Source organism: Scyliorhinus torazame, chromosome 3, assembly GCF_047496885.1.
Source record: "Scyliorhinus torazame isolate Kashiwa2021f chromosome 3, sScyTor2.1, whole genome shotgun sequence".
NCBI lineage: Eukaryota > Metazoa > Chordata > Chondrichthyes > Carcharhiniformes > Scyliorhinidae > Scyliorhinus > Scyliorhinus torazame.
Genome location: NC_092709.1, coordinates 148,437,478 through 148,451,721, shown reverse-complemented (window position 1 = coordinate 148,451,721; position 14,244 = coordinate 148,437,478). Strand labels below are relative to the sequence as shown.

The 14,244-nt window shown below is 45.2% G+C and overlaps 1 protein-coding gene and 1 long non-coding RNA gene across 4 annotated transcripts in view; one reads left to right on the top strand and one right to left on the bottom strand.

Moving 5' to 3' along the window:
* The window catches only part of LOC140408750 (uncharacterized), a 55,785-nt gene extending 46,436 nt beyond the window's left edge, over positions 1-9,349 (bottom strand). The window contains exon 1 of one of the 2 annotated variants that reach the window (XR_011940189.1): positions 8,773-9,349. This is a non-coding gene — a long non-coding RNA (uncharacterized lncRNA). Of the gene's footprint in view, positions 1-6,883; positions 7,541-8,772 lie in introns of those variants that run through there. The other variant, XR_011940188.1, reaches the window with a different exon arrangement.
* Positions 7,556-13,231, top strand: LOC140408749 (heparan sulfate glucosamine 3-O-sulfotransferase 1-like). Of its 2 annotated transcripts, none has more exons than XM_072496383.1 (2): positions 7,556-7,819; positions 11,394-13,231. In XM_072496383.1, the coding sequence occupies exon 2, from the start codon at positions 11,512-11,514 to the stop codon at positions 12,457-12,459; it is 948 nt and encodes a 315-aa protein (XP_072352484.1). In that variant the 5' UTR covers positions 7,556-7,819; positions 11,394-11,511; the 3' UTR covers positions 12,460-13,231. The 2 variants fall into 2 exon arrangements, with proteins under 2 accessions (XP_072352484.1, XP_072352483.1); XM_072496382.1 differs by lacking the exon at positions 7,556-7,819 and adding an exon at positions 9,359-9,838.
* Positions 13,232-14,244: the final 1,013 nt, after the last annotated feature.

Here is a 14,244-nt window from a genome sequence, read left to right as displayed (position 1 = left end):
ATTGGTTCCCAGTTAATTTTAGAATTCTAATCCTCATTTTTAAATCCCACTTTATCCTGCCTCCTCTTTATCTCTAACTTTCTCCAGCCCGACAACTTTCCATGATATCTGCACTCCTCCAACTCTGGCCCTTTAAACATTCCTAATTTTAGTCACTCTACAACTGGTGGTTGGTCCTTCAGTTGCCAAGGTCCCATCCCCTGGATGTTACGGCATACATCTCTCTGCTTTGTAAGTCCCTTTCCTCCTTTAAGATGCTGTTTGAAACCTACCTCTATCACTGAGTTTTTGGTATTCTGCTCTAATTTCTCCTTCTGTGGCTTAGATGCATGGCATTAAGGGGAAAGTAGTAGCATGGATAGAGGATTGGTTAATTAATAGAAAGCAAAGAGTGGGGATTAATGGGGGTTTCTCTGGTTGGCAATCAGTAGCTAGTGGTGTCCCTCAGGGATCAGTGTTGGGCCCACAACTGTTCACAATTTACATAGATGATTTGGAGTTGGGGACCAAGGGCAATGTGCCCAAGTTTGCAGACGACACTAAGATAAGTGGTAAAGCAAAAAGTGCAGAGGATACTGAAAGTCTGCAGAGGGATTTGGATAGGCTAAGTGAATGGGCTAGGGTCTGGCATTTGGAATACAATGTTGACAAATGTGAGGTAATCCATTTTGGTAGGAATAACAGCAAAAGGGATTATTATTTAAATGATAAAATATTAAAACATGCTGCTGTGCAGAGAGACCTGGGTGTGCTAGTGCATGAGTCGAGAAAAGTTGGTTTACAGGTGCAACAGGTGATTAAGAAGGCAAATGGAATTTAGTCCTTCATTGCTAGAGGGATGGAGTTGAAGGCTAGGGAGGTTATGCTGCAATTGTATAAGGTGTTAGTGAGGCCACACCTGGAGTATTGTGTTCAGTTTTGGTCTCCTTACTTGAGAAAGGACGTACTGGCACTGGAGGGTGTGCAGAGGAGACTCACTAGGTTAATCCCAGAGTTAAAGGGGTTGGATTATGAGGAGAGGTTGAGTAGACTGGGACTGTACTCGTTGGAATTTAGAAGGATGAGGGGGGATCTTATAGAAACATATAAAATTATGAAGGGAATAGATAGGATAGTTGTGGGCAGGTTGTTTCCACTGGTGGGTGAAAGCAGAACTAGGGGGGCATAGCCTCAAAATAAGGGGAAGTAGATTTAGGACTGAGTTTAGGAGGAACTTCTTCACCCAAAGGGTTGTGAATCTATGGAATTCCTTGCCCAGTGAAGCAGTAGAGGCTCCTTCATTAAATGTTTTTAAGATAAAGATAGATAGTTTTTTGAAGAATAAAAGGATTAAGGGTTATGGTGTTCGGGCCGGAAAGTGGAGCCGAGTCCACAAAAGATCAGCCATGATCTCATTGAATGGTGGAGCAGGCTCGAGGGGCCAGATGGCCTACTCCTGCTCCTAGTTCTTATGTTCTGTGTCAGATTTTGTTTTATAATGCTCCTGTAAAGCACTTTAAAACATTTGCATAGAATCTTAGAGGTTCTACAGTGTAGAAGGAGGCCATTCAACCCATCAAGTCTGCACCAACCCTCTGAAAAAGTATTCTATCCAAGCTAACTCCTCCACCCATCGTCACATCCCCCTAACCTAATCTGTGCCTTTTTGGAACACTAAGAGGCAATTTAGCATAGCCAATCCACCTAACCCGCACATCTTTGGACTGTGGGAGGAAACCAGAGCAGCCGGAAGAAACCCACGCAGATGCGGGAAGAAAGTGCAAACTCCACCCTGTCACACAGGCCGGAATTGAACCCGGAACCCTGGCCATGTGAGGCAGCAATGTGTCACCGTGCCACATTTTACAATGTTCCCTGAGAGGAACCACTTTATTGCCCAGAGAGTGAGCAGCAGACTAATCCCCAGAGCAGACCTCATGTTGGCTTGCATTGGACGGGCATGAATATCCTTACTGTTGGCCTCCCAATTGCCCTTCCGAGCTGCTCAGTGCCTTCTGTCATGATGCAGCAGAAACTGCTCATGTAAAGAATCACAAACATGAACTCCTGTTTTCTGCCTCTCACTTTATGGTGTTCCATAACATGCCACCATCTGTATTATATTACAGCTGGAGGCATTGTGTGGATTGCATGCTGGTTGTTGCTATACAATACTTCTGAAAGGGAACTGATGACTGCCATTGACGGATCTTATCCTTCTGCAAGCATTACTTCTTATAAGTAATGTGCAGTTTAGGAAAACATCCTTATTCTATTTTATCCCTCCCACACCCCAAACCCAACATGAGATGGACATCTACTTTTCTGTCACATTCTAATTATGCTATAACAAAAGGATCAATCATAGTGACAGTATCTATATGGGTTTATTGAATTATAATGTACAGTCCATCCCTGGGAAATAAAAGCTAGTGTGTCTCATCTAAGGGCAGGAGGTGGTAGTGAATACAAAGAATGAATCTTAGATTTGACATCATTTTAACCAAAGGGAGAAATTATACCCTTTGTCACCCATTTAACTCAAATTTGACTCTAAATCAGTACTTTTAATATTTCACTGCCATGTCTGGTCTCATCAAGGTCAAGGATATTAGTGCTGAGGGATAGCACATATTTTGATTATGGCAGCATCAAGCGCTAAGTCATTGCTAGATGTGCAGGAAAGCTCACCCTGCTCTGCAATATTACATTTTAACTAAGGAACTAAATCTGACCAGTTGCTGCTGGAAAACACCCTCTCCCTCCACCAAAGGTGGTTTTATTGAATAACATTAACTACTGCAATGCTCCATTCAGTAGATGTGTGGAAACATCCATGCTGAAATATTGCACTTGGAATTACAAGAATTCATTTCATTGTAACTCTCTGCAGATTGACACTAATCTTTTTGGTGACACTGTTCTCCTTTAGGTCTGTTCTCATTACTGGGAGTTAGACCATTCTTCAACTTCTGTCCCTCAGTCAATCCTAAATCAACTATAGCACAGGCCTAAAAAAAGAAAGATTTTTTATCATGTGCCATTTTGCAAAAAGAAATTATTTTTGATAAATGGATCTGCGCTTTCAGTACGTGCAAGCCATGGCAGAAATCTTCCCAAAGTCTGCCTCAGTAAAAATCTCAGAGCAACAGCTTTCTGCTACATCAGTGTGAATGTTTCCTGTTTCCCACACTAGCATTCCATATGACTTTGTGCAAATAGCATTGTTAATGGGGCCAATTTGTAGTAAAAGATAGGAAGTATTTAACCATGAGTCTGCTCCCATTAGAAACCAAGTTAAGACTATCAAAAACTCATTCCAGTTATACATGACTTCAGTTATAATGTTCCAATGGACATAAGAGGTTTTCATCTGACCTGTGTGATTTATATTAAAACTTAGATTCATTGGTGAAGATATTACGTTAACCCATTGAACAAAGGGCTTGATGAAAGGGCGTAAAATGGAAAATAATACTGACATCTCTCACACTGATGATCACTGACAGATATAAATCCTGAAATTATGTCAAGGCTTTAATATCAACGCTGGAATTTTTTTTGATCTTGCAATGTCAGCAACATTGGCAAGCCAATATTGAGCCACATATAGGCCAGACCAGGTAGGAATGTCAGTGTTCCTTCCCTGAAGTGAAACAGTTTGATTTTTTAATGCGTATTTTCTGGCAATAAGCTACAAATTTTCAGGTTTCTTGAATTCAGTTTCACAATTTATAATGATGGGATTCGAAATCACAGCCACTGGTGTGCTTATCCCATACAATAATCCCTGGGTGATCTCTTCTTAATGGTATGAATGATGGGAACATCACTTTGTGGTTCCCATCTGCTTATATATTGCTCCAGTATTCTGCCAGTGCTGCTGATTCTTGTGCAGATCTCACAAAACAGCAGCAGTCCATTTCAATTGCAACTTACTGGCCAGTGTCTTGGCACTCAAACCATTTTAATTTTGTGTTTCTGCTGATGGTATAAGACCATTGCATGGGAGTTGGTGATCACTGCACAGCACATAGTACAATATAAAAGCAGTTCCTAACACCTCCAAATAAATCCCTTCATAACATGGCTATGCAGAGATCAATCCTAAAAGTAATTTTTCAGGTTTACTCTCTAACATTTGCGGTTACAAACATTATGGGCATCATTGCGTTTTGTTATACTGTATTTCTGCTCTATGACCAGAAGCTCTAACATGCCACCTTACTGAAGGAAATACATACTTCCATGGAAGAAGTGCAAAAATAGTTCACCAGACTAATTCCTGGGAGGAGAAAGTTGTCCTATGTCGAGACATTTAGTCGACTGGACATTTATTCAGCTGAGTTTAGGAAAATTAGATGTGATTTCGCTGAAATCATAGAATTTACAGTGCAGAAGGAGGCCATTCAGCTCATCGAGTCTGCACCGGCTCTTGGACAGAGCACCATACCCAAGGTCAACACCTCCACCCCATCCCCATAACCCAGTAACCCCACCCAGCACTAAGGGCAATTTTGGACACTAAGGGCAATTTATCATGGCCAATCCACCTAACCTGCACATCTTTGGACTGTGGGAGGAAACCGGAGCACCCGGAGGAAACCCACGCACACACGGGGAGGATGTGCAGACTCCGCACAGACAGTGACCCAAGCAAATGCTTGCATTCAAAGCATTATCTTGCCTCTTTGACTTTGTCTATATATATGTTTCTGGAACATACCTCTTCATTCACCTGAGGAAGGAGCAGTGCTCCGAAAGCTAGTGATTCGAAACAAACCTGTTGGACTTTAACCTGGTGTTGTAAGACTTCTTACTATGCTCACTCCAGTCCAATGCCGGCATCTCCACATCATGTATTACTAAGAGGTGGAGACATTTCTTGATTCAAAGGGTTGTGAATATTTGGAATTCTCCAACCCAGAGATCTGTGGATGCTCAGTAATTGAGAATATTCGTGAGAGATTTTGTGGAAACAAAGAGAATTAAGGGATATTGGGATAGTGGCAGGACGATGGAGTTGAGGTAGATGATTGACCATCATTTTATTGAATGGTACAACAGGCTGAAAGGACCAAATTGTTGCCTCCTGCTCGCGTTCTTTTGTGAGGTATAGCCAAAAAGACCAGAATGATATCAAGTACAGCACCTGACAGCAAAATAGATTCTGTTCAGCCTTGCATATTTGTGATTCCATGATGTGCAGACCACGTGTCCCCTTCAAGCTACTGTGTTCATGCTGGGCTAAATGGATGGGAGCATCTGTTACTCATAACAACAAAATCTCTACCCATAGTTGGTAAAATGCCTAGAGATTGAATGGACTGTTTCAGAACTTCATAAAACTGGATTCACATCTCTTAGGAGATACACTTTATCCATTGCCAAACCTAAATTACATGAGATCATTTACAACCGGGGAGGGGAGGGGTTCACACAAAAGGTTGGTAAACAGGTACTGTAACTAATTAGGAAAGCCCATAAAAAGTTAGAATTTATTGTTATGGTGTTTGATTAGTAGGGAGGTGTGCTTCAGCTGTGCAGGACACTGGTGAGACCACACCTGGCGTTCTGTGCACAGTATTGGTCTCCTTATTTAAGGAAAGATGTAAATGCATTAGAAACAGTTCAGAGAAGTTTTACTAGACTAATAACAGCAATGACCGGGTTGTCTTATGAGGAACAGTTAGAATCATAGAATCTTTATAGTGCAGAAGGAGGCCATTTGGCCCAATGGGTCTGTACCGACCTCCCGAAAGAGCATCCTACCTCGGCCCAATCCCACACCCTATCCCTGTAGCCCCATCTAACCTTTCGGCACAAAGGGGTAATTAGGGGCAGCACGGTAGCCTTGTGGATAGCACAATTGCTTCACAGCTCCAGGGTCCCAGGTTCGATTCTGGCTTGGGTCACTGTCTGTGCGGAGTCTGCACATCCTCCCCGTGTGTACGTGGGTTTCCTCCGGGTGCTCCGGTTTCCTCCCACAGTCCAAAGATGTGCAGGTTAGGTGGATTGGCCATGATAAATTGCCCTTTGTGTCCAAAATTGCCCTTAGTGTTGGGTGGGGTTACTGGGTTATGGGGATAGGGTGGCGGTGTTGACCTTGAGTAGGATGCTCTTTCCAAGAGCCGGTGCAGACTCGATGGGCCGAATGGCCTCCTTCTGCACTGTAAATTCTATGATAATTTACCATGATCAGCCCACTTATCCTGCACATCTTTCAACTGTGGGAGGAAACCCACGCAGACATGGTGAGAAAGTGCAAACTAAACAGTCACCTGAGGTTGGAATTGAACCCCAGTCCCTGGAGCTGTGAAGTAGCAGTTCTAACCACTATCCCACCGTGCCACCCATGGGTCGGACAGATTAGGTTTGTATCCACTAGAGTTTAGAAGAGTAAAAGGTGACTTGATTGAAAACTTTAAGATCATGAGGGGTATTGACAGGGTGGGTGCAGAGAAGGTGTTTTCGCTTGTGGGAGAATCTAGGGGTCACTGTTTAAAAATAAGGGATAAGGGGGTGGAGATTAGGAGAATAGTTTCTCTCAGGGGGTTGTGTGTCTATGGAACTCTGTCCCAAAACATCAGAAACTTTGAATGTTTTAGGCAGAGGTAGATAGATTCTTGATGAAGTAGGAGGTGAAAGGTTATCGGGGGTAGGTGAGAAATGTGGGGTTGAAGGTACAATCAGATCAAGCATGACCTTATTGCAAAGCAGAGCTGCTTCGAGGGGCCGAATAGCATATTGCTGCTCCTAATTCAGAAGTGCGGGCGTAGCTTAACTCTGGAGTCAAAGTCAGCTTATGTTTTGCCTAAACGGCCTTGCCTCGGCCACAAAGTATCATTCATGCCTGCAGACATTCAATCACTGGGATGGGTTTTAATGATTGCCCTCTGCATACCTGCTCTCAGAAAGTTGACACGCAACCGAGGCCCTGTTTTCTGACCCTTGTACAGTTGACCTCTAACGGGGAATGCTGATGTGAGCAGACAGCGGGGGACTGAAGTGCGATGCCGTCCCAGAATGGAAATGTCCAATCCCTCACAGGTCGAGGCGGATATCTGGATGAGCAGTGAGGTGACCAACAACCTCTGGCACTATGCTCCCAAGTCTTACTTTTCAGGAAAGCAGAGAGAGTGAAATCGTAATCGCTCTTTTTATATATGTAAAAAAATAAAGTTACATCCCGATACTTTGCAAAATGGAATAACTGTGCGGTCCGACCGCGCTCTTAGCTGCAGCAAATGAAACTGCCAAGGAACAGTGCCGGCTTGGGGCTCTGTCTCCAGTGCGTGAATCCGACAAAGCGCCATCACCACAACAACAACAAAACAAGCTCGGATTCCGCCTGTCCACCTTTACTCATTTATCTGGAAATGGGGATTAGGTACATTTGCAGGAAGTCGCTTGGCAGAACAACAAGGAACAAGAGCGGATGGTGGTTGAGTCAGGGGTGGGGCTGCGCCGGAGGCACCTTCGTCAACGCAAAGGGGAGTGTCAGCGGGCGGGTCTAACCCAGGCTGCGAGGCGCATATTGGCCACTGGCGCTGCTGTCAGTCTTGACTTATATGCAGCCAGATCCCGGGCTGTCTCTCCAGCGAGCGGCTCCAGAGTATGTTCCAGCTGTGTGTCTGTGTGTGTGTGAGAGAGACTGAAAGTGATCGCTTAGCTCCATTCCTCAGAGAGAGGGAGAGACAGAGAGAAATCTAATCAACAGTCGATTTGATTTTGACATCACCTTTGCGGGGAAGAACAGCAACCGAACAAGGACTCACCGCTCGCTGTTATGCGAGACTCGCTCTTGAACCGTGGCTTGTAAAGCAGACTTGTGTCACAGGTAACGTTGGAACATGTTCTTTTCTCGTGTGGTTTTTTAACTGTTTTTTTTAAGACTTTACATAATTTGACCTCAGAAAAGCAGCAAAATGCCTTTGTCTCGCTTTGCAAAGTGGAACATGTTGCTGGGTTACTTGCAATTTGCTATGTGTATGTTTTTTTAAATGTTATTTTGCGCTTTTGGATGCGACTTGTAAACAGTGCAGCGTCAAACTTTGGAACCGAAAATGCAGTGCCCCCACTTTGTTTCTGATTAATTGCGATCTTATCGATTCTTTTTTTTTAACCATTTGCAGTCTGCAGTAATATTTCTGCAGGGACGGAACCCGCGGCTACCCGCAGGTTATTGAAGTAGTGGTGTTAAACAACGAACAGAAAACGCTGTAAATACTCGCCAAGTGCGCTCGCCACAAAAAGAGCAGTTTATTGAGTCGCCTGCCGCCCTCTTCCTCAGAAGTCGCTGATTTAAAGGTGTCTCGTGTTGAAAGTTTCGAACACCGTGTTTACATTTTAGGAATCGTGTCTTTCAACTGGGCAGCTAGCTGTGTTATTTGCAGTCCTTGCGACTGATCAATCCGTCGAGGATTTCTGCACTCACTGAGTCTTCTGAGCCGCATTAGTGTCAGATTCATAGGATCATAGAATCACTACAGTGCAGAAGGAGGCCATTTGGCCCCTCGAGTCAGCACCCACCCCCCTGAAAGAGCACCCGACCTAGGCCCACTCCCTCGCCCTATCCCCGTAACCACCTAACCTGCACATTCCAGGACACTAAGGGACAATTTAGCATGGCCAATCTGCCTAACCTGCACATCTTTGGAGTGTGGGAGGAAGCCGGAGCACCGGAGCAACCAGACCCAGAAGAAACGAACCCGGATCCGTGGCGCTGTGAGGCAGCAGTGCGGAGGTTTTAAAGAGGAGTTTGGGCAGGATATTAAACCTTAAGCTACTTACATTCGGCTTGATGCGAGATACCCCCCACCATTTGAGGCCGGGGTAACTTGCCTTGATCAGTTTAAAAATAAACCCCCTGCGCTTCCTCCTTGTTTCCTTCTTGTGGCTTGAAGTTCCTCAGCACCTGATCTCACAAGTTCGCCTGAAATGCTATTCCAGCAGCGAGATTTGCAAACCAGCCAGTCTCCATTGTGTTTGGGTAAGGTTGCCCAATTGTCGCGGGTTCTGTTGTTACGGACTTGTGGTTGTTGCGGACTGATGGAGCTGCCGGGGCTGATTCCGCTCTCAGTCTGTCAGACTGTGCAGCATTCAAACCACTCGGTGGAGTTGGGAAGACGGATCAGCTGCCACCTCGGTCTCGTCAACCTCAGAAATGGCAGTGAAATGGCGATGGGAACAAGACGGTGCCCTTTAATAGATCAGAGTCAACACTGCCAGGACTATTGCTAGATATCTCTGAAGAGCTGTACCGAGCCCCTAATCTGAGGATAGACTCGCGCTGATTGAGATGGAACCCCTGCTATCCGCCCATTTAACTGCACACAAAGAAAGTCTGAGACATAGTCAACTTATTGAAATTCTACTTTTGAGACTCTTCAGTCGATGCCATTGCACTTTCATTCGGAAGTAACTGGGTAAAATGAAGTGTGTTGATTTTTTTCTGACATGGCTGTGCTCTACTGTTCCAAAATCCATGTTTAAAACAAACGCTCTGTGGCTGCAGTCAAATGTGTTTCTGTCATAGAGCCCCCCACCGCCCCCTCCCAACCCGTCACCATTCATCCAATCGCAAGTCACTCTTCAGATCGGACTCTTGGTTCCCAGTCAGAGACACTTCTATTTGCAACTCCTGCCTTTGCTTTGCTTCCTCTGCATTCCGCCGGCCAGTGTGTCGCCGTCCCCACACTATCTTGCTCTTTTGAGGTCCCACCCGGCCCAGCCTCGCACAGACGCTGATGTGGAGCGTTTTCAGTGTGCATTCTGCATTCGGGCTCACCATGCATCCCTGAGGCTCTCGACTGCAGCCCCGCCGAAGACAGATGCAGATTAGCAAGACTCTGAAAGGGTTGGTCAGCAGCCCATTTGCGTTGACCTCGGTCTGTTGGGAATTGGTCGCTTGTGGTCTGATTAACGAGTGGCGATGGCAGCAGACCGCACCGTATTCAGACAATGTTACCCGCTGCAACAACAAAAAAAGCCAACCAGAACACCCCATTCATCCGTCACTGTCGTTCTCCCGCACCGGATAAAAATTACACTCGACAAAAGGGAATTGACAAAAATATATAAACAAATGCAGTGATCGGGGAAACTGACCTCCTTACTTGTGTGAATCGAGAGCAAATACAAAGGAGCTTTTGCTGGGCGCTTTGCTGTGGGAGTGCAGTGGGTTGTGTGGATGTGGTTGAGAGGCACAATGGAATGCTATCACACTGGATGGGGTTTTTTTTTTAACAGTTGTTCTTTTCAGTAGAAATTAATTCTGTTAAAGCCAAAAGAAAGAGACATTTACTTCGCACATCTTTCATGTCGGTCGCTTCTGTTCCCAAAATCCGCCTTCCCCAAACTAAAAAAACAAAAGTGTCGGTTGTCAGATAATGAGTCTTAGGGTTGAGCAAGATTAGCTGTTAAATTCAAGACGAACATATTCTGGAGAAGTGTTGATATTCAGTTCCATGAGCGAGCAATCCATGGATCATTTATTTTAGCCAAAACATGTTCACACATTTGAGATGGGAGGGGAGCGTGGGGTGATCTGGGAGGAAACAGCGGCTCTTTCAGTACCGAACAGGGGCCACACCACTTTGCACTTGTCAGGAGGGATCGAACCTCCCGAGGCCCCGTTTGCCGTATGACTTGTATGACTTTCCCCTCCACGGGAGTGAGTCGATGCAATATGTATTTCCAGCAATCTGTACTTCGTATCAGACCCGTTTTCTTTGTAAGTGCTCTGATCGAAGTTATTAAGATATTATCAGTAAAAGACAGGGAACTGAAGATGCACTTTCCACTTGATGGAGATTCTAAAACTATGAGGCATAGTTTAAACATGTGGGCCAGACCGTTCAGGAGTGAGGTTGGAAGCACTTCTTCACTCAAAGCCTGGTAGAAGTTTGGAACTCTAATAATAATAGTCACTTACTATCACAAGTAGGCTTCAATGAATTTACTGCGAAAAGCCTCCCTCCCACAAGCAGAAATTGATTCGAGGACAGTTGTTGATTATTAATCTGAGATAGATAGATTTTAAGTTTAACAAAAATATCAAGGGATATGGGCCCAAGGCAGGTCTATGGAGTTAGACCACAGATCGCCCATGATCTCAGTGAATGGTGGGACAGGCTCGAGGGGCTGAATGGCCTACTCCTGCTCCTGTAAGGCAGGTATGCAGGACTTTCCCATTCGCCTGTCTAGTGAAGGTCACAATGTAGGTTTACTGTGAGTCACATTGCCTGTTTTGGATAATGTTAAGTTGATAGGTTTTAAGGGACTTAAACACGTGTAAACAAATATTACTTTTGTTTGGGAAAAATGATTACAGGCCGCAGACGATCTGTTACAAATGAGTTCTGGTGATGGCTGGACACATCTAAACACACTCTGCTTTGCTTTTTTTCCAGTGAGTGCAGCTGCCAGAAGAACCTGAGCATACTCCGAAGGGTTTCTGTGCATTTCCATGTGGAGTTCAGTCCGTACTCCCTCCGCTGGTTTAATAAATCCAGACTGAAGTCTTCCGTTATGGCTACATTGTTCCTGGGACTTTTCATCTTCCTGCTGCATCCGGTGGTTGTGCCTTCCAGGCCGGCTTTGGATCTCCACCGTGTGCTGCCCTCCCACGCCCTGCGCTACCTGTTACAGAACAACCTGTCCAGCCGCCCCATCTTCCGGCCCACCGTCTTCCCGAACGGCACCATTCAGCGGCTCCCTCACACCATCATTATCGGGGTGAGGAAAGGTGGCACCCGGGCTCTGCTGGAGATGCTGAACCTGCACCCGGAGGTGCGGGCGGCGGAGAGCGAGATCCATTTCTTCGACTGGGAAGGGAACTACGAGAAGGGGCTTCAGTGGTACAGCCGCCAGATGCCCCTGTCCTACCCGCACCAGACCACAGTGGAGAAGACGCCAGCCTACTTCACCTCACACAAAGTGCCTGAAAGGATCTACCACATGAACCAAACCATCCGCCTCCTTTTAATACTGCGGGACCCCACCGAGAGGGTCATATCGGACTACACTCAGGTCTTATTCAACAGGATGCAAAAACACAAACCATTCCAGTCGGTGGAGCAGCTCCTCATCCGGGACGGCCAGATCAATGTTGACTACAAGGCCATCAACCGCAGTCTGTACTACATCCACATGCAAAACTGGCTCAAATATTTCCCTCTCAGCCAGATCCACATTGTGGACGGCGACAAGCTGATCAGGGACCCCTTTCCAGAAATGGAGAAAGTGGAGAAATTCCTGAGGCTCTCGCCGCGGATTAACAGGTCCAATTTTTACTTCAACAAAACGAAAGGATTTTACTGCCTGCGAGATGGCGGGAGGGAGCGGTGCCTACACGAATCCAAAGGGAGAACACACCCGCAAGTGGATTCCGCTGTCCTCGACAAATTGCACGGATTCTTTAATGAACCAAACCGCAAATTCTTCCACTTGCTTGGCAGGACATTCGATTGGCACTAAATGAATGAGTATGCAGATTGCAAACCGAGGTTTTCTGAAATTAATGAGATACAATGTACAAAGAAACTATACTGAAATAGTAATTTAATTGGATTTCCTTAGAACGAGTAACTGTACAATATTACAAGTAGACCAATCTTTATTCAGAGCTAGTTATATTTTTCTACAATGTCGCAACGATGCTGTTAAGCTCAACTTCCCCATGTGAGTTCCATTTGTTTCCTTAGTTATGTAACAGAACTGCTACAGAAACATAAGGGGCTGTTTAATGGGTGGGGCTGGGGTGGGGTCAGTACATCGGACCTGTATCGATAAAAGGCCCGGATCATGTGACTGAATGTTGGAATACCATATAGCTATATAACTCTCCTTTATACTTTGCAAGGAAATATTATATTCTCCAAAGAGTGCAATATTTTTGCTGGAGTTATGTTATTCACAAGATGTTGCACACACGCTGCTATTCTTCATGGCATTAAGCACTTCCCCACATCTGGAAAATAACTGGTTCCGAGCATCTGGCAAGAGTTTGGCCATTAAACCTGAGAACGACATTTCTATATTTGCTATTAGTTCCCACGGTATTTCAATTTTCACTTACTTTTATTTATTTACGCGGGAGGGCAGTATATATGATTTCTTTTTGTAAAGGGTATCCATACAACCGTGTTCCGGATACTGTCATTTTTTTTTGTAAACTCCGGATTTTTCCGCTAACATTGTACTAACCAGACCGTAAGCTATGAAATAAAGCAAGTGTTTATAACATGAAGAGCTCATCTTTTATTTAACTTCTACCATTTTATGCTCGACATTTACAAACCTATTTGAATTAGAACTGGATTAAATCTCAGGTAAAGCAGAATTTATCAGGGCCGGAGTGAACATTTTTCATCCAATCATAGCTTAAACGTTAAGACATAAACCATTGGTTAAGATTAACGTTCCCCCCCCCCCCCCCGGTTTGTTTAATCCATTCCCACTATTTAACTAGCAACTCAAAACACGACCAATACCTTCAACTTTAGAACCCGCCGTTAAGTCAAGTACCCGCCCACCCAACGAACCCATATCTCTCAGACACGTGAGACCTTGTGCAATGTGTTCACTTCCCTGACAAAACAACCACAAAGGAATTTGAGCATGAGACTGTCAGTCAGTGCGAGGAGGGGCAAGAGGCGCGGAGACAGGCACTCAAGCCGTCATTGTAGGGTGTGGGTGTCGCTGCCAAGAGGGGTATTTTTTGCTGAACCCATATAGCCTTTCCCCAGGAGGCTTGCTAAGCCATTTGCGAGTTGACCACATTGTTGCGGGTCTAGTGTAGAGATTAGACTGGGTTATGGACGGGAAACCTCCAGCCCTGAAGGACATTAATGAACCCAATGTTTATTTTTCACCTTCTGCAGTTACAAGGCGATCAGTAACTCGCCAAGGCTTCTTAGGCAGCACCTTCCAAACCCATGACCACTATCATCTAAAAAGACAAGGGTTAAATAGATATGGGGAACAGGTAGGGAGGTGGATTTGAGACCAGGAAGAGATCAGCCATGATTTGATTGCATGGAGGAGCAGGCTCCAAGGGCTGAATTGCCGACTTCTGCTCCTAATCCCTATGACAAGAGCAGCAGATACCTGGGAAACCCACCACCTGGAGTGCCAAGGCATTCACCACTCTGACTTGGAATCACGTGTCAGTTCCTTCACTGTGGCTGGGTCAAAATCCCGGAACTTCCTCCCTAACAGCATTGCGGATATACCTACATCTCAAGTTCAGGAAGGTAGTTC